This window comes from Carassius auratus, unplaced genomic scaffold (genome assembly GCF_003368295.1).
Source record: "Carassius auratus strain Wakin unplaced genomic scaffold, ASM336829v1 scaf_tig00030296, whole genome shotgun sequence".
Classification (NCBI taxonomy): Eukaryota; Metazoa; Chordata; class Actinopteri; order Cypriniformes; family Cyprinidae; genus Carassius; species Carassius auratus.
In genome coordinates this window covers 66,620-86,640 of record NW_020525843.1, presented here as the reverse complement: position 1 = coordinate 86,640, position 20,021 = coordinate 66,620, and the positions used below count along the sequence as shown (strand labels likewise).

The following is a 20,021-nucleotide window of genomic DNA, read 5'->3' as shown; positions in this document are numbered from 1 at the left end:
CATAAAATTACCATTTCACTATAATTACAATAAACAATTTCTCTTCTTTCTGAAGACATAATATGCAACAATTTCCTGACCATTTTTCTGAAGTATATTTAATTTTTTCTCCTTTAAGAAAGGTTCATTCAACATAAAATCCAACATTTTAATGACAAAGCCATACTCTTTATATGAGTGTAGTTCTGATACAGACAATGCACAGGAAAAAAGACCACAGAGGCTAACATCCATTAAAAAACATCTACAGCATTGGAACGATAGAATGAGCAAGACAGCAAGAGAGAGGAGAAAGAAAGCAGATAGTGACTGAAGATACTATTGTACTCCATAATGAAATGTAAACAGTTAAATGAAACATTGGCCTTTGGAGAGTAACTAGAAAAAGTGAATGAACATGGCTGGTGACATTTGTATTCGGCTCCAGTTAGAGCTGACACGGAAAATAAGAACAGACAGATGACAAATAAAATTCAGACCTGCCCACGTAAACAAGCAGTGAGTAAAAAGCATGGGTTCTTATGGCATTGATGGTCATTTTAGAGTTTGTAATTGCAGATTCAGAAAATCAGGTTTGGTATAAGAAGCTTTTTAAAGCACTTTCAGTTATACTTGAAGAGGGAACTGACTGTGTGCATCGAGGCGACTTAAGCTGTTGGTGACATCACCACACACACACACACACACACACACACACACACACACACACACACACACACACACACACACACACACACACACACACACACACACACACACACACACCATCTTTTTCACAATTTCACTGAAAACAAAGCGTAAACATAATGAAGAGCAACACCATGACGTTTAAGGATCATATTACTTAACTAGGCTATATGACACAAATTAGTTGAATTCTTTAATGAATATTTTTAGGGATAATGCCACATCTCTGAGGCAGCTCAGAGGAGAATCTATCAAATAAATGCTAGACTTACAGCATTAAGCTTTAGCTGCTCAAATGATCTTAAGGAAAGACTTAAATGAAAGGAAAGAGCAAATGCAAAGAAAAAAAAGCCTCACACAAAGTACTGCACTGTGAAAAGGACTATTAATATTTTATGCATTATTTTCATGACTATTAAGAATATATCTCTCTATACTTATTACTGCAAAAGTACAATCCCATGACCACTACTGTAATTAAAATGTTTTGTTACTTAAATGCTAGTTAATTCAATTAGCAAATTAAATGTAAACTTTGTAAAATCCAGACAAAATAATTTTCATTAAGTCCTTTCAGGTTTTGAGAGGTTGGACTTTAAACGTGTATCCAGATGCTTGTAGTGTTAAAATAACTTTGCCACTTCAATAAATAAATCTGATGACCAAACATCATAAATGGCTACCACTCAGGAATGAAGGTCTTCAAAATACAAGCATATCTCACAATAGACCGTATATCTAGGGAGTCTCAAGTGACCACAAGAGGCCATTACCACAGACACACACACACACACACAAAGATTTATCTTAACTATACGTGGCACAACTAAAATATAAAAATGACCAAAATATACATATATTGTACATACACTTGATGTGTGTAGATTGTATATCTATATAAAAAGAATGTCTCATCGGTTATAGTTTCCACCTTACGTACACACTCACTGTGATATGAAACTATGGGAGTTTATACCAGATTGTGTTCACAATTCCCTTTTAATGAGAGAAAAGAGACACAAGTGGGCCAAAGTGAGCTTAACACTAAGACCAAAGCTGAGAGCCCAAACATGTTATCACACATCAACGAACAACCTACACACTACACAGAGATGACTGTTAAATCCATTCAGTATATAGAGAAGAGTCCTTAGTTTGGCTCAGCTTGTTGCAAATGGGTCTCAGAATAAGACAAAAAAAAAAAAAACACCAACACCCAGATGTAAATGCAATTGTCAAATGTCAATTGCATCATTTGTATCTCTCTCCCTAAGAAAAAAAGCTGTATTGGAACAAAAAGTAACATTATGTATGGAAAATCCAATTAATGTTGAATGCTGTTGTGAAAAAAAAAAAAAAAAAAAACAGAAACTAGTGACACAAAGCGATTCAAGATTCAAACTCTGCGGTAAACCAGGAAGATTGGTGAGGTATGCGAACTCAATATTTGAGATTTTAAAAAGGAAATATATTCCTGCTGTTTCTCAAGCGCAGTCACACTAGTCTTCGAGTCAACTTTAAACTACACTCAAGTACTTATAAATGGGAACAAACATTTCATGTCAATAAATATAGCGAAAACTGCGAAAAATTCATTAAATGAAGTCGAGGAACAGTGCATGCCACAGGACGACGAGTAAATTTGACTGGAGGAGCAAGGGAACGAGTGGAAGGCAAGATCGGAGATCAAATGCAACATACAGATCAGGGTAAATGACAGGATCTTTATTAAGCTTGGTTTTTACGCTACGGTACGGTACGGTGAGGCGGATGAGAGCCACTCTTGTGTGGGTGATGGAAGTGGTGCGTGAATCAGGGACAGGATACGTTACAGAATTCAGCTCCTCTCTGGCTTTCCTCCTCTCAAAAACAGGCTTTTTTTTTGGGATGTAGTTGAAGGATTCTTTCCATTCATTTTTTTCCCTCTGAGAGATGGCGCAGAGTGGTGAGAGACAATCCACAGTGTGAAGATGAGGAAGGCGGGGCATTTAATTTAAGCCGGTGTCAGTGTGGTAAGTAGTATGGTAACCGTCAGACGTTAGCTGGGTGGTTTCTGTGGCAGAGGAGGGCTGCAGCACGATGGGCTCACCTCCACCTGCCTCTGCAGAAAGATTTCATCAGGACATATTGGTTTAAACAAAGAATCTGGAGGATCATAGGAGTAGCTGTTTGAAGGTGGCATGTTATGTGTATATAGCACACGTCTAACCTCTCTCATCGGACTGCAGTTGGGCCTCTAAGTCTTCAGGGGAAACATATAATTCCTGTTCCTGTCCCTCAGGTGGCCGTGGTTTACATCTCCCACAGCAGCAGTTACAACAACAGCACAGGCAACAGCAGAAGTAGCAGCCTGTCGCCAGGCCACAGAAAATAAACAGAGCCTGTAGGGGGAGACAGAGATCAACAACAAATTAGAGTGAAAAAACATTTGAAATGAATGTCAAATGGTTTTTTTGAACACCAAATCAGTATATTATAATGATTTCTCAAGGATCGTGTGACACTGAAGACTGGAGAAATGACTGCTGAAAATTCAGATTTGCCAGTACAGGAGCAAATTATTTTAAACCTTACACAATCAGCCGGAAGCTAGAGTCTTACCTTGGCCCACCAGCTGGATAGGACAAAGTAAGTGTTGACGTTCTCTTCACCAAACTGTTCAGCCACATAAAGTCCCAGAGAGCCATACTTATCATAGATGTTTCTCTTCGTCGGGTCATTAAGGATGGCATGGGCATTGTTTATCTCTTTAAACTTATCAACTGCCTCAGGGTTGTCAGGATTCTTGTCAGGGTGATATTTCAATGCCAATTTCCTTTAAAAGATAAAAACACTGTAACACTGACACAAAAATATTAAAATACCTGTCAATATCACAAAAAAAGATTTTGTTTTGTATTACTTTGTTTCTAATTAGTCAAGCAATGTTTACAAAACTGGAATATATATCAGTAGGCTAAAACGGTGCATGGCAAACGGTCCCTCAATGCACTTAGTTTTATTGAGCTGCAGGCTTCCACATCGCTGTGTGCTGCATTTAACCTATAAACATCTGATGAAAAACTGATGCCAGGAAAAGTGAAATGAAGCAGAGCAGAACACAGTACAGGGATGCTGAGAAAACAACTGATCTTCTCAAACTCACCTGTATGACTTCTTGATGTCATCGACAGTGGCCAGTTTGTCGACACCCAGCACGTGATAGAGTGATTCTCCAGAAGTGGAGAGACTGCGCTGCCTCTGCTGTTCAGCCATGGCAAATCAGGTCCTCAACAATCTGAACACACAACATGCTGAATGCTAATATTACAGAGCTCTTATAAAATACAAAGCATGAATACTGAAGCATTTAATTTGAACCACAGGGAACATCATTATGCAATATTTCCAAATGAGGACACTGGCCTAATGACAGCTGACCTTATCGCCATCACTTTAAATCCCAAATAATGATGAATCCTCATTATTTGCTTAAGGTCATCGATTGGTCTTTTCTTGCACTCGTCATAAGTTTTACTTAAGTTCTTTAATTGTATTTATTATTTTGGATAAAGTTGGAATATTGTGAAACTGAAGCGAGGTTTTATTTCATAACAACCAAATTTCACAGATTTATGATTGGAGCAGAAATCTTTTCCAACCCCTAAGCACTTTGCTGTTCTGATTAAATTGAACCAACAAAATATCATGCAGATGTCTGCTCTCATCAAAGTCCATCAACTGTTTATGAACCCTTGGAGTGGCTAAATATGTACAAATTATAAATTTTCCTCTAAAACACCCAAGAGGACACTGAAAATGCATTATCAGATGAACATCAGACATGCAGAGAAAACATGTCTGATATTCCCCAGATCACAGTTTGAGGTTTAAACATTTAAACCACTCAAGATAATTAGTAGCTTAAATGGATTTCAAATCAATACTCAACTTGGAGATTAAACAGATCAGCTGGATCTTTTAAAGATGGCATAAAGGGCTCAAACAATAATAAATATGCTGCTTCTGTCATAGCATGATGTTCAGGCTATTGACACAAGAACAGTATCACAAAGATGTTTTTTGTTTTGTTTTGTTTTTCTAATGATAACCTGCCTAACTGCACACTAATACAGTGACGTTGAACAAACTATCATTACTACTGTGATGATGACATAACTAGCACTCTCTAGTGATCAGAAGCATTACTGATGATTCATCAGCTGACTCACACTTTTCCAGCTAATTATTTTGTGTTGATCCCCAGAAAGAGAAATCGATACCACAGGATATCACAGGTTTCAGTTTCCATATTGTCATGTGTAGACCGTAGATCTGAGCCTTATTATGGTGTGTTGGCTACCGAAGGACATAAAACACAAAGACTGACACAGTTTCATATTAGTAGAACAATAAAGCAAAGTGGTAATCAGTCCCTCCGTGTGCTTGCTTGTCTCACCTTGTCTGGAGAGGCTTGGGTTTGTGTCAAATCAATCTTGTAAATCACAATAAGCTTTACTCAGCTGACTGTAGTACCTCCGATAGTTTACTCAGCACTGCTAGACACTAATAATTCAGACAAGCATTCAGGGTTCCTGAGGAACAGTGGGAGACTCCTCAAAAGAATATATCTAGGCAATTGTGCATGTCAGATTAGTTAGAAAAATCAAATAACAGCTTTTTTTTTACTTTATTTATAATAGACCCCTAAACACCAAATTCTGTTGTGAACTCTGTGTTCTGTGTCTTATACGCTGTTCACTGCAAGTAGTGTTTAATATAGATATTAATTATAAGCATCCCTATAGGATAAAAAGATTATAAAAATCCTCAGTATTGTAAATGTTGTGTGTTATGGTGCCACATTATCCAGAAGCATCATGAGGACTCAGGAGCTGAAGAAATGAGCCTTTTTTTTAAACAGACCCACCCATGATCCTGAACATGGTGTCCAGGTTGACAGCTCACACGATTTAGTGACAAAGCCAATAAGCAGGGATTCTTTAAAAGAACCGACTCAGTCGATGTATGACTCAACCTAGACGAATGGCTCTTTTGAGTCGGTTCTTTTATTAACTTCAAAACATATTGCGAGACCAGCTAGTGTAATTCTGGTATAACTGGCTGCTCAAATAGAAACTTGTATTTAAGTAATATTTTATAAAATAAAAATATTTATAATACCATTGCAGGTATTATATATATATATATATATATATATATATATATATATATATATATATATATATATATATATATATATATATATATATATGGAAAATCATTCCACTGCATTTAGTCTGCCTCTAAAATATGTGTGGTTCAGTGTAATTAAATGTGTAAACGTCTTCTTTCTGATTTAAACTGTTGTACTGAAATCTTAAATTATTTTATTACTTGGCAACAGAGGAACCTGAATCGAATCGTTAAATTCCGCACGATTCTCATCCCCACCGTTTCCAGATCGACACGCAACTGCGCTATTCGGTTCTGCATGAACAAGAACGCTCGTTTTTATAACAACAAATGTAGCACTGTGTGTCCGCATCAATGTATCTCTATTCAAATACAATGTTTACAAGAGACACAATACACATATGATTGATTAACTCATATTATAAAGCTGAGGAGGGGCGATTTGCTGAATCTGAGCAACAAACGACAGACCGTATTTTCTATATATATATATATAAAAAAATGATTGCGATCTTCTGTGTTGAAAGATTACTGCATTAGATTACTTGACCAAACGTAAACGGTTTACAGTTAATCTCTGACACGCATCACCAGTAAAGGCCCCGGTGATTTGCGCTCAAGCATCCATATTCTCTGGCCTGTTAGCTTCCCGTTCTTCTTCCCGTTACACCACATAAGACCAATTCACCCAAGCCCACTAATAAATCACGAAAGCAGGCAAAACTTGTTTTTTTTTCTTAAGGTGTAACGTGGGTTTAACGCATGCACTGCTTACCGTTTTGTCGTCCCCGGCGTCGTGATTAAATTCGGTGCGTTAAAGAAACCAATGTTAAATTTATGGCTGCATCCCCGGGAAGCGTAGCGCACCAGATGCAGCAAATCTCGCTCGGCTCCGCCCACCCATGACATCACCACAACGACGTGCGCATCACCCCCTGTAGAACTAGTCCCGGTTCACTGGATGACAGGGGTCTTACACTGTCATCGAGAGGACATGGCTCAGAAAACAAAACAGTAACCCTTATATTCCCTAATGCCATGTGTTTTTAAAGAACGGTAAACAATCAATTTTGGTACTGTTTGTAACGACCCTTAATGTTTCACTGATTTGTGATTTGTGATCATGCAGCTCTGATTTGTCCTCTGTCTCCACCTTCTGGTGAGTGAAAGGACTTTCATCGAATCATTTGTAGGCCACACAAGAAACACTTCAGACGGAGACAGTTTAATTATTCCAATCATATTAGTGGAATGACAAAAAACAGTCCTAGCGTTTCAAATATTTCAGATTAAATTATTTAAAATTTTAGATAAATATTTGTTATACAAAACATAAAACGTGTTTCACTGCATACATTTCAACCAGCCCTGCCAAATATTTTAATACACATTTAATTTAATAAATATATACTCTCTAAAATGTCATATAAAACACAAGTGTTGAGGAGTTTCAATCCATTTGTTACAAATGACAAATAAGGAAACCCCAATATGTCTCTGTTTTGTTTTTGTATTTGTCTTCAGCATGATGTTGAGATCATCTGAGGCTGATCAACTCGTTTTGCTTCACCCAGCGCTATGAATACGGTGACACCAATAACATTCACCGCAGCCAGGACTGAGAACACATTCACCCAGGAACCTGTGACCTCAATCATGTAGCCAGACATGTACACCAACAACAAACCTGTGAAGTACAGTAAAAAGAGAATAAGAGATGGGGAGAGAAGAATTAACTGTACAAATGAGGTAGGATATTAGATAAAAGTAATTGCACAGGGCTTGAATGTGAATTTATAAAATTTTGCAGATTAGTTTAAATTATGAAAAAAAAAAGTTACAATTTTGACACACTCAAAGTGATTAGATGTGTCTAAATTGAGACAAAACTTAGAAATTATGGCATAAGTCATAATTATGAGATGCGAAATCTAAATAATGATAAAAATGATTGTTATACGAAGTCCAAATTGACAATTATGACATAATTTTTAATTATAACAAAAAATTATGAAATAAAAAGGCAATTAGTGTCATATACTTCTTTTATCATAATTTATATAATTATGTTTGTCATAGTTTTAACTTATATAATTACATTGTCAACAGTTTCAGATTAAAGATTACGTCAGTATTAGATTACTTTATTATTTACATTTTTCGAATTGTCAAATAGAATTTAGATTGTGTATACTGACCTATTAAAAAGTATATGAGGACATTACATTGACTGTATACATGTAATTGGTTATATAACAGAAAAAGGATTATAACCCACCAGTAAAAGCAGAACATGTGTTCATAACCCCTGTAAGAAAGAGAGCAGCATATTTAGAACAATGCTTAATACATATTGTGATAATAAAATTAAAATAAATAATCCTGGACTTTTTTATTTATTTTTTCGCAAGCAGAGGTGGACTCACCAAACAGGGCTCCTGCACATGATGGTGCCTGGTCATGCACATTCACAGACACCCCGCTGCACATGGAAATACACACACAGGTTACTCTTGTTTTACTACCTCTTCACTATACAATCAGCTGCTGATTGCCAAAATCTTCTACACATTTATATTTGCGCATGAAAGATCTAATAGACTAATCAATGCTGTATTTTAGATCATGTTTTGGATATGGCAGTTCATTCTAACCTGTTATTAAATGTGGACAGTCCAACAGCCACAGACACACATGCCACGGCATGGATAAAGTTGTCTGTCTTACAGAGAAGGAAGATGAACACACTGGCTACTCCCATTGCAAAGAACTACACAAGCATGTTTCGAACAGACACACACAAACACAACATATTACATAATGCAATTCATGAATTGTTAATGTAATTTTACTCTATATCAGGACACCTTAAAGCTCATAGCTGATGTTATATTACCTGCATCAGTTTCCTTACAGTCGCAGTCCCGCAGCCTGAGATAAAGACATACAGTGTGGAATAAGCAGACTGTATGAAAACGTACAAATGAGATGCAGAAATTCATACAGATTTGACACCAATTCACTTTGCTATGAGATTGTGTTGGTTTTGTTCACCTTGCCTAACGAGATGATCAGAGATCGAGCCTCCAAACAGTGAAGTGGGCAGCGCTACAAACCAAGGGATCACATTAAACACCCAATCCTGTCGTCAAAGAAAATAGAGAATATGCTTTAATAAGTGACAACATCAAACGACCAGTGGTAGCAACATCAAAACCTCATGCGCTTCCTCTAGCCTGGGTGCACAAAAACTCAAACACCATCTTATGATTAAACATTTCCTTTAGTAATATAGTTAGATATTTTCACTACTGCATATTAACATTATTGGTAAGTACACTGGGAGTGTAAACACTAATAAAAAGAGAAAGAACCAAAAAAAATTACTAATGTGTGATGGCTGACATACCTTGGCATAAGGAAACATGTCTTTGAAGAATGTTGGTAGCCATGACATGAGTGTGTAATACGTGCTACTAAAGCAGAGATGAGCAATGATCATAGCCCTAAAACACAAACACATGCAGTGAGCAATCTTCTGCATTAATCCTTGCACATCTTTTAAAAGATTGAAGTTTTTATTTACATATTATATGAGAATGAGTTTCCTAAAAACAAAACAGTCATGACAAAATACTTTGGAATAATAATAATAATAATAACTAAGTGAAAGTAGAGAGTAAAATGAGGGATATGTTGATGTTTTGAACCTCACCAGACACTAGGCTCTCTAAGGAGATTCAGCCAATTGACTTTAGAGGATTCAGATGTAGAACTACTGCTGATCCACAGTGAGTCGAGAGAGAGACTTGGACCTGTAACAAACAATCAAACAAATTCTGTACGGACACATTTAAAACATAACAAACACGATTTCTGAAGATATTACAGGTCCTCGGTATAGAAATCTCTTTTTCTGTAGTGCTGCATAGTGGCAAGTCCCATTTTTAAAAACAGGGTGTTGTAAAATAACACTGGCAAAAAAGATCCAATTATTCTATCCACACAGTTTCTATGGCAAACACAAATACTGAATCCAACACTGATTTACCCTGATTCACTGCGACTTCTCTAAGAGTCTTCATTAATACAAATTCTGACCTTCAGAGCAATAAAATAGCACTCAATCAAGAACAAGTGCAAAATCTCGAGAACAATACTAAAGCTTGTAAAGAACTACAATTTAAGTACAATTTAAGTACCTTGCAGAAGATATTTCCATACACAAAACGTCCAGCAAACACCAAGGAGACCAGCTCCATAAAACACACTCCCCCATCCAAACCAGTCCAGCATCAGGGAACCTACACCTCCAACCAGCATCATCCTAAAAGAGACCAACATCTCAATGACAAAATCATGAATAGTGTGGAATAGGGGTGGGAGGAAATATCGAATCTTATAGAATATTTTTATGTTAGAAATTGATGTAAACACAGGCAAAATAAATCTGATATAAAATATATATGAAAATGTAGCCATGTGCAGTAATATTGAAAGCTGAGGATGCAATGAATCGTGACATTAAGTGAATCGAATTGTGAAATCAGTAAAGATTCACACCCCTAGAGTAATGGTAATGGTATGTAAATCCAGAGGCGCTTGCATACAAGAGTGAATTAGTTTTATTTTACACTTCAAATAAATAAAACCATGACTTCAAATAGAATGACTGGGAAAACTAGAATTATAACTTACCCTAGGTAGCACCCACAGGCCAGAGTGCTCATCAGTAAACCTCTCTCTCCCTCCGTCACACGCTGAGCACAGATACTGACAAGAGAAGGGTAGTGAACCCCTAAAAACACAAACTCACAATCATGTTCTACTGAGAATTGCTTTTTACCTTTATGGGGCTTTGGAAGCCCATTTCTGCAATATATATATATATAAAAAAAGTATGACATAAAGTAAATACTAAGGCACATAAGATACTATAATTATAAGATTAAAATTCTAAATTGTGACATACTAAGCCATAATTATGTGGTGAGAAGTATTAAATAATATTTTATATGGGTGACTCAGAAATCAAAATTATGCCAGAATTATGACAAAGTAATACTTTTGACCAAATATTATAAATACCTACTAAGTCATAAGTGAGATAAAAAGTTGGTTTTATATCAAATTAATTACAAAATTATTACATTACACATATTTATTTTGGCGTCATTTTGACTATTTAATCTCATAATTATGAATTTCTGTCATAATTTTGACTTAATGAAATAATGAAGTTAAATAATGTTAACTTTTATGTCATATACTGTATGTCATTTCGACTGTTTTTCAAAATTTCAATTTATTATGTCAAAATGATCAAGTACCAAAGGTGAACATGTTGGCTTACAATAGTGGCAGAAGAAATACAAGTAAATGTAAAAATGTGTGATGTCTAAAATGAACAACTGAAATAAGTCAGGCTGATCTGATTCTGATTAAGTACAGCCAATGCCCCAGCAACCGATTTTACAGACTTGCTGGTGGAGGTTTCAAGTTCAAACATGTTGATAGATAACTGAGACTATTTCTGTACATTTCTGAGTTAATGAGATTTTCTCTCTAAATTCCCTTCATTCCTCTTACAGTTTTCTCCCCAGCTGTCTCTCACAGTGGTCTCACCTTGCATCACACCCAATAGAAACCTGGTCGCTGTCATGGTAACAAGAGGTCGGAGTCCAATATTGGCCAGAAGTGGAGTGATAGCCGTCATCACGGCCCAGGAGGAGGTGGACAGCAGCAGTACTCTCTCTCCTCCTATCCTGTAAAAACAATGCTCTTCATCATCAGCTACTTTCCATAATTGATATACAACCTTTACCCTTCACTAAAACACTCACCTATCACTTGCATGTCCACCAAGTACCTGAGTAAAACAATAACCCCAGAAAAAAGCACCCAGCACTATGCCAGTCTCTGACTTGCTCCATCCAAATTCTTTTGCCATGGTGACAGCACAGATTGGCATGGCCATCCGTGACCAGTAGAGAAGACATGTGACTAACAGAAGCATCAGGGTCCAGGTCCGGGCCAGTGACCTGCAGCAGGTGGGACATTATATAATTACAACAGTGTATTGATCTGGTGGCCAAGGGCACAGCACATTTTAGGTGCTTCACTCTGCAAACAATAAGTTACAAGTTAGGCAGATATAAAATTGATTGCATAGGATACTTACACAAAATTATCAGTAACCTTTCAAAAGACCTACTGTAAAACATCCTGCATATCTAATAAACAAAAATGAACACTGATTCTTACTTCTTTTTTTGTTTTTTTCTTCATGATACTCATTCAGAACCATATCTCAGCAATTGTAAACATTCTTTAATAAAAAGTGTTAATTTTTCATGCTTTTAATATCTATTGAAAGCCCATATTTATATCATAGTATCTCAACACAGTTTTGAGAAACAACCGTTCTGTAAACTAAGAATTGAATCTTGTTCCACTAGTATTACGGTACTGCCATGGTACATTTTTATTTACTGATTGATTGGACTCATCCAGCAAATACTTTACCAGGGGACTGCAGAGACAAAGTAGACATTGCAACAATTTCCAGGAAGTTAAACTGTTTGTTGAATGCTCATATTCATCATGTATCATGGTATCTGAGCACGGTGTTTTCAAACAGCCATCCTGGAACCTCAGAATTTGATTACAGTCACCAAACAGTAAATACACTGTCAGTAACAGAGGTAAAAGTAACATATTACCAGTGCAATGGTGTATGTGTATACATACAAATTTTTATACATAAACATAGATGTGTAGTGTGCATAGAAATCGTGTACTTTATCTGTTCAGTCCTTGATAGTCCTAACTCTCTCTTACACATATATATATATATATATATATATATATATATATATATATATATACACACACACACACAGGTGCATCATAATGAATTAGAATGTCGTGGAAAATTTTATCTATTTCAGTAATTCAACTTAAATTGTAAAACTCGTGCATTAAATGAATTCAATGCACACAGACTGAAGTAGTTTAAGTCTTTGGTTCTTTTAATTGTGGTGATTTGGCTCACACTTATCAAAAACCCACCAATTAACTATCTCTACAAATTAAAATATGGTAACACACCAATCAGCTAATCAACTCAAAACACCTGCAAAGGTTTCCTGAGCCTTCAAAATAGTCTCTCAGTTTGGTTCACTAGGCTACACAATCATGGGGAAGACTGCTGATCTGACAGTTGTCCAGAAGACAATCATTGACACCCTTCACAATGAGGGTAAGCCACAAACATTCATTGCCAAAGAATCTGGCAGTTCACAGAGTGCTGTATCCAAGCATGTTAACAGAAAGTTGAGTGGAAGGAAAAAGTGTGGAAGAAAAATATGCACAACCAACCGAGATTGTAAAGCAAAATTAATTCAAGAATTTCAGTTAACTACAGTTGGCGTATTCCTCTTGTTAAGCCACTCCTGAACCACAGACAATGTCATAGGCATTTTACCTGGGCTAAGGAGAAGAAGAACTGGACTGTTGCCAAGTGGTTCAAAGTCTTCTTTTCAGATGAGAGCAAGTTTTGTATTTTGGTTGGATACCAAGGTCCTAGAGTCTGGAGGAAGGGTGGAGAAGCTCATAGCCCAAGGTGCTTGAAGTCCAGTGTTAAGTTTCCACAGTCTGTGATGATTTGGGGTGCAATGTCATCTGCTAGTGTTGGTCCATTGTGTTTTTTGAAAACCAAAGTCACTGCACCCATTTACCAAGACATTTTGGAGCATTTCATGCTTCCTTCTGCTGACCAGCTTTTTGAAGATGCTGATTTAATTTTCCAGCAGGATTTGGAACCTGCCCACCCTGCCACAACCACCAAAAGGTGGTTAAAACTACCATGGTGACGTGTGCTTGACTGGCCAGCAAACTTGCCAGACCTGAACCCCATAGAGAATCTATGAGGTATTGTCAAGAGGAAAATGAGAAACAAGAGACCAAACAATGAAGATGAGCTGAAGGCCACTGTCAAAGAAAACTGTGCTTCCATACCACCGCAGCAGTGCCACAAACTGAACACCGAACTGAGGCAGTAAATAAAGCAAAATGAGCCCCTACCAAGAATTGAGTACATGTACAGTAAATGAACATACCTTCCAGAAGGCCAACAATTTACTTTTTTTTTTTTTTTTGTATTTTATTGGTCTTATGGAGTATTCCCATTTGTTGAGATTACTGAAATTATGTTGAGTGAATTACTGAAATAAATAAACTTTTCCACGACATTCTAATTTATTGAGATGTACCTATATACAAACACACACACACACACAAAGTTAGGAAACCATCAGGGACCGCATAGACAAAGTCGATTTCCATGGAACTATTGCCAGGAAGCGAAACTAAAGAGAGGTATTTGGAGGAAAGCTATGCGAATTTCACTGTCCACTGTGATAACTCCCGCTGATGATACGAGAGTGATTAACGCGCTTCAGAGAGTGGAGTTCACAACAGAAACTATTGTTGGTGCAGTTGACGCACAGATACACTATGACATTTAGCATTGTTTCTAATCTCCTTAAATGAACCGGTTATTTGTATCATACCTTGGCCATACTGTTGTCTTGTGGTTTATTTGCGTTATCTTTAGTCCGGACGTGTCACACACATTGCTGACAGGTGTTTTCACAGAGTCCACAGATGTTTGGAAGCGGTCCGATTCTTGTTCAGCAGCCATTAAATCCAACCGAGTAAAAACCGGACACTGAGGGCCGGTTCTGTTCCGAACAGGAAAGTTTACTACTGCATTTATAGCGCTCGCAAAAACAAAAAGAAGGCGGAAACGATCGCCGCCACACCTACATTAAATGTTTGAAGAGCAACTCATCCTGGTTTGCATTCATTTTTAAGTACTGACGGTGATTATTATCTAGGAACGTAGTAACTCTTGTGCGTTTAATTATGCAACATTGTACCGTATTAAATTCAGAACCTGATTCAGAAAAACTCCAGTAAACAAAATCTACTGTGAAATCAACTTTATCCCAAACAGGCAGTACAAAATGTGAACAAAAACGAAAGACAAAAATCATAAACATAAGGCTTTAAGTATGTAATGACGATATTTGTTGTTTTTCAATTAAAATAGCTTATTTAATGATGGTCTAAAACTCAACACTTAACTCACATATTATCAGCATCTGCAGCTTCTCATAAATAAAAAATGAATTTGTCAGATCCATGAAAAAGATAGTTATATTACATCAGTCTTTTTCTTTCCATCCAGGAGCTAATATTTCCCATAAAAGCAGCCTAATATAAGCATGAGGACATACTACTGTATGTGAAACCAATGAAGAGGTTGACATAAAATATAAATAAAATAAAAGTTACAAAACCCATGTGACAAACTGAAAATGAGTAAAAACAGTACCATAGGAATATTACATGTTCTTCAGAAAATAGGCTACCAGCATAGTAAATCGTAGATTACAATAAAAATTTAGGTTTTTAGTTTTGTTTTAAATAAAATCATATATTGTTGCTTAAGTTTCTTTTTATAGAAGCATCAAGAAAAAAACAACATTAGATATAGATTTATATTTGCTATGCAGTCACTGACTGTTCATAAATAAGACAATCAATTCAAATGTGTCCATGTGGATTACAGTCTCTACTTGGGGTCCTCAATGGTGCCCTTGCTGAGGTCTGTCATTCTGGAGTATTTCACTTTTTTCTGGTCCAGTTCGTTCTGAGCCCACAGTAAAAGCTTCAGCAGCTTTGCTAATTTTGGAGTAGATTCTCTGTTCTCAAAGTCTAGAACAGCCTGGTTCACCTCGCTCCACACCTACAGAGGGAGACAGAAACCAGCAATAAGGAGGGATTAATGAGACCAGAATTGACACCAGGTACAGTAATCCACCATACTTACTTTATATAAACAGGAGAACCAACTGTCATGGAAACAAAGATCACTGACCCATTATGATTGTTATGTTCTACACAAATAATCACACATACCTTCTGCCTCTGCACCATGTTGAGCAGATCTCCAAACGGTGATTCTTCAGGGTTGTCGAAGGCAAGCAGTGCCAGTGTTCGCTCCATCTCAGTAAGGCATTCTCTGCTCTCCTCTCCCTGTTCGGCGAGCTGTGACTGCGCAAACTCCAGTGCAGCCTCGGTCTCCCGCAGACGGATAAGCTCAATCAGATGCTGCTGCTACAAGAAAGTTTCACAGTAAGGGTCAGGTCACGTTTCACTATTAGATTTGTTTTCTTTTCAGCACTTTTCAATTTTTGTCATCTGGGATGGGGTTGAGGCCTTCATTACTACATTTGCATGTGTACTGTAGAACACAACATGCCAATGGATTCTGTTATGGTTTACATCTAGGGATTCAATGATACCTTTTTTTCAGAACTGATCCGATACCAATCGAATCCGATACCAGCACAGGTTTTTTTTTTTAAATCAATATAGAATTTCTGTACTTCTCTGTGTTGACCTGATCATCACTATTTTGAGTTAAGCACAATCTACTACATTTACACAACTTCATTTTAATGAAAAATAACAAATGAAAAGATATATAATCATTATATATGACAAAAAAACTATTATGAACTAGGTTAGTGGATAATTCAGCAGCAAAAGATACTCTAGATTCTTGAAAAATCACAGGGGCACAGAATGATGAGCTTGAAACAACACAGTCACAGTGTTCAGGCTGCGCAGTCATCCGAGTCCACATAGAGAAGTCAGTACAACACACAAGCTGCTCGGCTCGTGTTCATCTTCAGTTCTCTCTTCACAGCAGTTCAGTCATTGTACTGTTTGAGTAAATGAATTACTCTGGGATATTGTTTTATTTTGACTCAGAGGGAGTGTTTGCCACGTTAAAAAAGTAAATAACTTAAGTAACTAATGGATTAATGCTTACTGGAGACATGAACCGGTTTAAACGATTCAGTCACATTTGGTGAACTGGTTCAACCAGTTCAATAAGAAGAACCGGTTAAATCAAATGATTCATTCGTGAATCGGACATCACTAGTACAAAGGGTAAGTAGTGTATTAGATCTGTGCGTTAGTTAAATGAGCCTTTTCTTTGAACAGTTTTAAACCTCAGTTATTGTGTGCTCTTGAAGAGAGTTTAATGGCTGTTTGATTGCTGTATGGAGGATGAAAAACAGCCGCAGCAGAAAGAAGAGTTTATGTGAACATGAATTTAATAACTTCAATATTAATCTGTACCTTACATGGAACAGCTTCAGAACACTTCAAATCTCCATGAAAACATTCTGGTGCTTTATAATGGTTTTGTGCCTTTCGTGGGGCTTGTCTGACTGATACCGATCAGCAGAAAATACCAGTATCAGAGCCGATACTGATCACGAGTATCGGATAGATGCACCCCCAAGTTTACAATGGCTCTCCAAAATGCCCTGTAAGGCCTGGTTTACACATGGTATTTTATTCATATTATGCTACATTGTGCCAAAACACACAGATCGGGATTCAAATTGCAGTAACCTTATGGAGGTTTCACACATCATGAATTTAACCTCCCAGTTTTCACTCTCAGACAGTTTTGTGAAAATAGCAGATTAATCCCTAAAATCTGTGACAAACTGGTGCTTATTAACAAGTGACATTTTTTGCATTTGCATTGTTTTGACTGTTCTCTGTAAATTCCACCTTCTTGCATGCCACAGTTGATCAATTATTGGTCAAATTATTGGTCAAACTACTTTTCAGTAATTACCTTCAGCAAGTGTGAAAACAACAGGAAAACAAAGCCAAAACCCAGACATTTTAGGCAATTTAGAAATCCAGGCCAGGAAATGTTCAGTAAAAAGAAGAAAAATGGTCATCCTATGTTACCATTCATACTCTTTCCTATGCATGTAAGCAGTGTAATGGATTTGTATTCATATTTGTATTTGTGTGCCACATTCAGGCCTTTTGCAAAAGTTATGCGTGACAAAACATGTATGGACTGTAAACGAAATCCAAGCGGGGAAACACATTTAAAACACATCTTAATACCAGGTGTGATCAGGACTTTAGATATCTCCCTCCCAGCATGTCTATATGAGGTCAGAAGTTTACCTGAAGGTGAAAGTAAAGGTATCGATTGGTGTCGAGGAGATCAGGGTGGAGGCTGTTAATGAGAGCAATGGCTTCCTGGATCTGACCTTTCAAAACCATTTCCCTGATCCTTATCCTCTCATCCAGAGAGTCTAGATCCACATTTGGCTCAATCCCAGATTCCATACGAAACTTCTCTGCAGCCTCTTTAAATCCCTCTGTGGAATACAATCATGATCAGAGGGGAAGTTTCATTCCTTTTCATTTACACAGATCTGTGCATATGACATTAATTAAGCACTATACTGTAAGATAATACTGACATACGTTACCTGTTACTAGATAGTTCATGATGAGCCTGTTCATATCTGCCCTCTGAATGTGCACATTATTCAATTTATCCATCCATTCCTCCTTTGTAATATCCTCAGTCTTTTCTGAATAACTCATCATGGATGTACTGTGGTAAACACGACACGTAAAGACATGTAAAAACAAAACAAAAAAACATTTTGCACACATCCAATATAAAAATACATGTGCACTCACTTTTAAATGCTATTATCAGAGAAGCAGATTGATTCACTTTTAGTGAACAATGTTTCTTGCGGTCCATATTATCAAAAAAGACGCCTATTTTCGCTTTTATGTAGTCTAAGGTTCTGATGTAGGCGTTTGATGGTAAATGAATGAACTGCACTATTGCACGTTCATATTTTCGCGGTGTTTCTGCTCATAGACATCACATAGACTTTCAGCCAACGACTCGATGGCCAGTAAACGGAGCACGCGACGAACAAAATTGGAATGGAGACCGTGATGCACTTGACGGGTTTAAAATGTAAAATGATGAAACCCTCGCTGTTAAGGTATGCGATTTCGCGTGAATTAGTTTTGCTTTTATCGAGGCATGAAAACAAACAAGCCCCGAGTGAACCACAGCAGCGCACGAGACTTGCAGACGGGCTTGTTCAGCTATTTTCTAACAATAACATTTGCAAATTACCACGCATAAAAACAAAGTAACAGCCAGTTATGTTAATTTTAACTTGTTTATTCGTGTTGTTTTTCCCCTCGCATAATAGGAAGAATAATGATAAAATACTCACTGTTTACGGTTATAAATAACGGTGGGCCTCACCGAAGATAACGCGATAACAATGGAGAACTCTTAACGAGACTTGAGGGGAAGTAAGTGATTGGTCAGAATAATGACGTCACGGTTGCTGTGGCAAAGCTGCTAAGGTTGCCAGATCGGTCAGATTTATTTTATTTTATTTACGGAACATTAATATCTGGAACAAGTGTTTAGTTAGTTAGTTATTTAGTTAGTTATTTCATTCGATTTAATTTTCTTGGAAATTATTTAAGATGAACTAATATAAATTGCAGATTGCGTTTAAAGCCTATTCGAAAACTGTCAGCTTTTTTACTGTAAGTGTTTTCCTTACAGTCGGCTTGAAATGAAAATTCACCTTATCTATTTTATAAATGTATTATAGATCTTATTATGACTAGTTAACCAGTGCATCTTTCTTTCTTTCTTCAAATTGACCTAATGACTAATCAAAATGTAATAACTCGACCTTAGCAATAATGACTAAATATCTTTCAAGTATATTGACTGTAAATTCTCCAGCAATTTCAGTGTTTTGTTCATGAAGAGATATAACAATAACCTTTAAAGGTTTACCTTGTTATTCTAAAACCTTCCCAAAACAAGCTCGAATTTGCCTAATCCTCTTATCTAACAATGATGTTATTCCAAAACGGGCATCAAAATATGGGTGAAGAAGATAATTGATTGTGTCTCAGATTTAGGGATTAAATGAGACTATCACCTTTATTATGTGGACCAGATGAGAAATCCCCCTGGTGGAGGGGGAGAAGGAGGGGGACATTTTTGTTGTTACATGTCTTGATAATACAGTACAGTACAATACATCTATTGTTTTCTTTCACTCATCATAAGATTAAAACGACAACAGCCAGTAAATTTTGCTGATGATGACCACAGGAGCCAATGAATTTTTTTTTTCTTTTTTTGTCATCTGAGGTTGAACCACACCATATGTTATTTCTCAGACAAAACAGGTGATGCA

At 36.8% G+C, this 20,021-nt stretch overlaps 3 protein-coding genes across 5 annotated transcripts; all 3 read right to left on the bottom strand.

The window, feature by feature from the left end:
• Window positions 1-2,391: 2,391 nt before the first annotated feature.
• LOC113080149 (dnaJ homolog subfamily C member 5-like) lies at window positions 2,392-6,751 on the bottom strand. Of its 2 annotated transcripts, none has more exons than XM_026252372.1 (5): window positions 6,638-6,751; window positions 3,833-3,964; window positions 3,289-3,502; window positions 2,897-3,068; window positions 2,392-2,788 (listed from the first exon to the last, which is right to left on the bottom strand). In XM_026252372.1, the coding sequence occupies exons 2-5, from the start codon at window positions 3,940-3,942 to the stop codon at window positions 2,676-2,678; spliced, it is 609 nt and encodes a 202-aa protein (XP_026108157.1). In that variant the 5' UTR covers window positions 3,943-3,964; window positions 6,638-6,751; the 3' UTR covers window positions 2,392-2,675. The 2 variants fall into 2 exon arrangements, with proteins under 2 accessions (XP_026108157.1, XP_026108158.1); XM_026252373.1 differs by having other exon boundaries at window positions 2,392-2,782.
• Window positions 6,752-7,132: 381 nt separating this feature from the next.
• Window positions 7,133-14,566, bottom strand: LOC113080144 (solute carrier family 17 member 9-like). Its single transcript, XM_026252365.1, has 13 exons — window positions 14,436-14,566; window positions 11,706-11,903; window positions 11,488-11,627; window positions 10,561-10,660; window positions 10,065-10,189; window positions 9,578-9,677; window positions 9,272-9,368; window positions 8,917-9,004; window positions 8,759-8,793; window positions 8,517-8,632; window positions 8,289-8,344; window positions 8,141-8,170; window positions 7,133-7,549 (listed from the first exon to the last, which is right to left on the bottom strand). The coding sequence occupies exons 1-13, from the start codon at window positions 14,564-14,566 to the stop codon at window positions 7,383-7,385; spliced, it is 1,383 nt and encodes a 460-aa protein (XP_026108150.1). The 3' UTR covers window positions 7,133-7,382.
• A 286-nt stretch (window positions 14,567-14,852) lies between these two features.
• Window positions 14,853-19,117, bottom strand: LOC113080148 (glucose-induced degradation protein 8-A homolog). 2 transcript variants are annotated; one of them, XM_026252368.1, is made up of 5 exons: window positions 19,029-19,117; window positions 18,252-18,379; window positions 17,941-18,137; window positions 15,850-16,047; window positions 14,853-15,676 (listed from the first exon to the last, which is right to left on the bottom strand). In XM_026252368.1, exons 2-5 carry the CDS (start codon window positions 18,370-18,372, stop codon window positions 15,503-15,505), a joined length of 690 nt encoding a protein of 229 aa, XP_026108153.1. In that variant the 5' UTR covers window positions 18,373-18,379; window positions 19,029-19,117; the 3' UTR covers window positions 14,853-15,502. The 2 variants fall into 2 exon arrangements, with proteins under 2 accessions (XP_026108153.1, XP_026108156.1); XM_026252371.1 differs by lacking the exon at window positions 19,029-19,117 and adding an exon at window positions 18,469-18,951.
• Window positions 19,118-20,021: the final 904 nt, after the last annotated feature.

Coding starts and splice junctions, on each gene's coding strand:
- LOC113080149 (XM_026252372.1), bottom strand. CDS start 3,942: ATGGCTGAACAGCAGAGGCAGCGCAGTCTCTCCACTTCTGGAGAATCA. Junction 3,069..3,288: donor TATCCAGCTGGTGGGCCAAG/GTAAGACTCTAG, acceptor CTCCCCCTACAG/GCTCTGTTTATTTTCTGTGG. Junction 2,789..2,896: donor ACTGCAGTCCGATGAGAGAG/GTTAGACGTGTG, acceptor ATCTTTCTGCAG/AGGCAGGTGGAGGTGAGCCC.
- LOC113080144 (XM_026252365.1), bottom strand. CDS start 14,566: ATGGCTGCTGAACAAGAATCGGACCGCTTCCAAACATCTGTGGACTCT. Junction 10,661..11,487: donor TCTATTGGGTGTGATGCAAG/GTGAGACCACTG, acceptor TTGTGTTTTTAG/GGGTTCACTACCCTTCTCTT. Junction 8,633..8,758: donor CTGTAAGGAAACTGATGCAG/GTAATATAACAT, acceptor ATGCTTGTGTAG/TTCTTTGCAATGGGAGTAGC.
- LOC113080148 (XM_026252368.1), bottom strand. CDS start 18,372: ATGATGAGTTATTCAGAAAAGACTGAGGATATTACAAAGGAGGAATGG. Junction 18,138..18,251: donor CATGAACTATCTAGTAACAG/GTAACGTATGTC, acceptor TGTATTCCACAG/AGGGATTTAAAGAGGCTGCA. Junction 16,048..17,940: donor ACCTTTACTTTCACCTTCAG/GTAAACTTCTGA, acceptor ACTTTCTTGTAG/CAGCAGCATCTGATTGAGCT.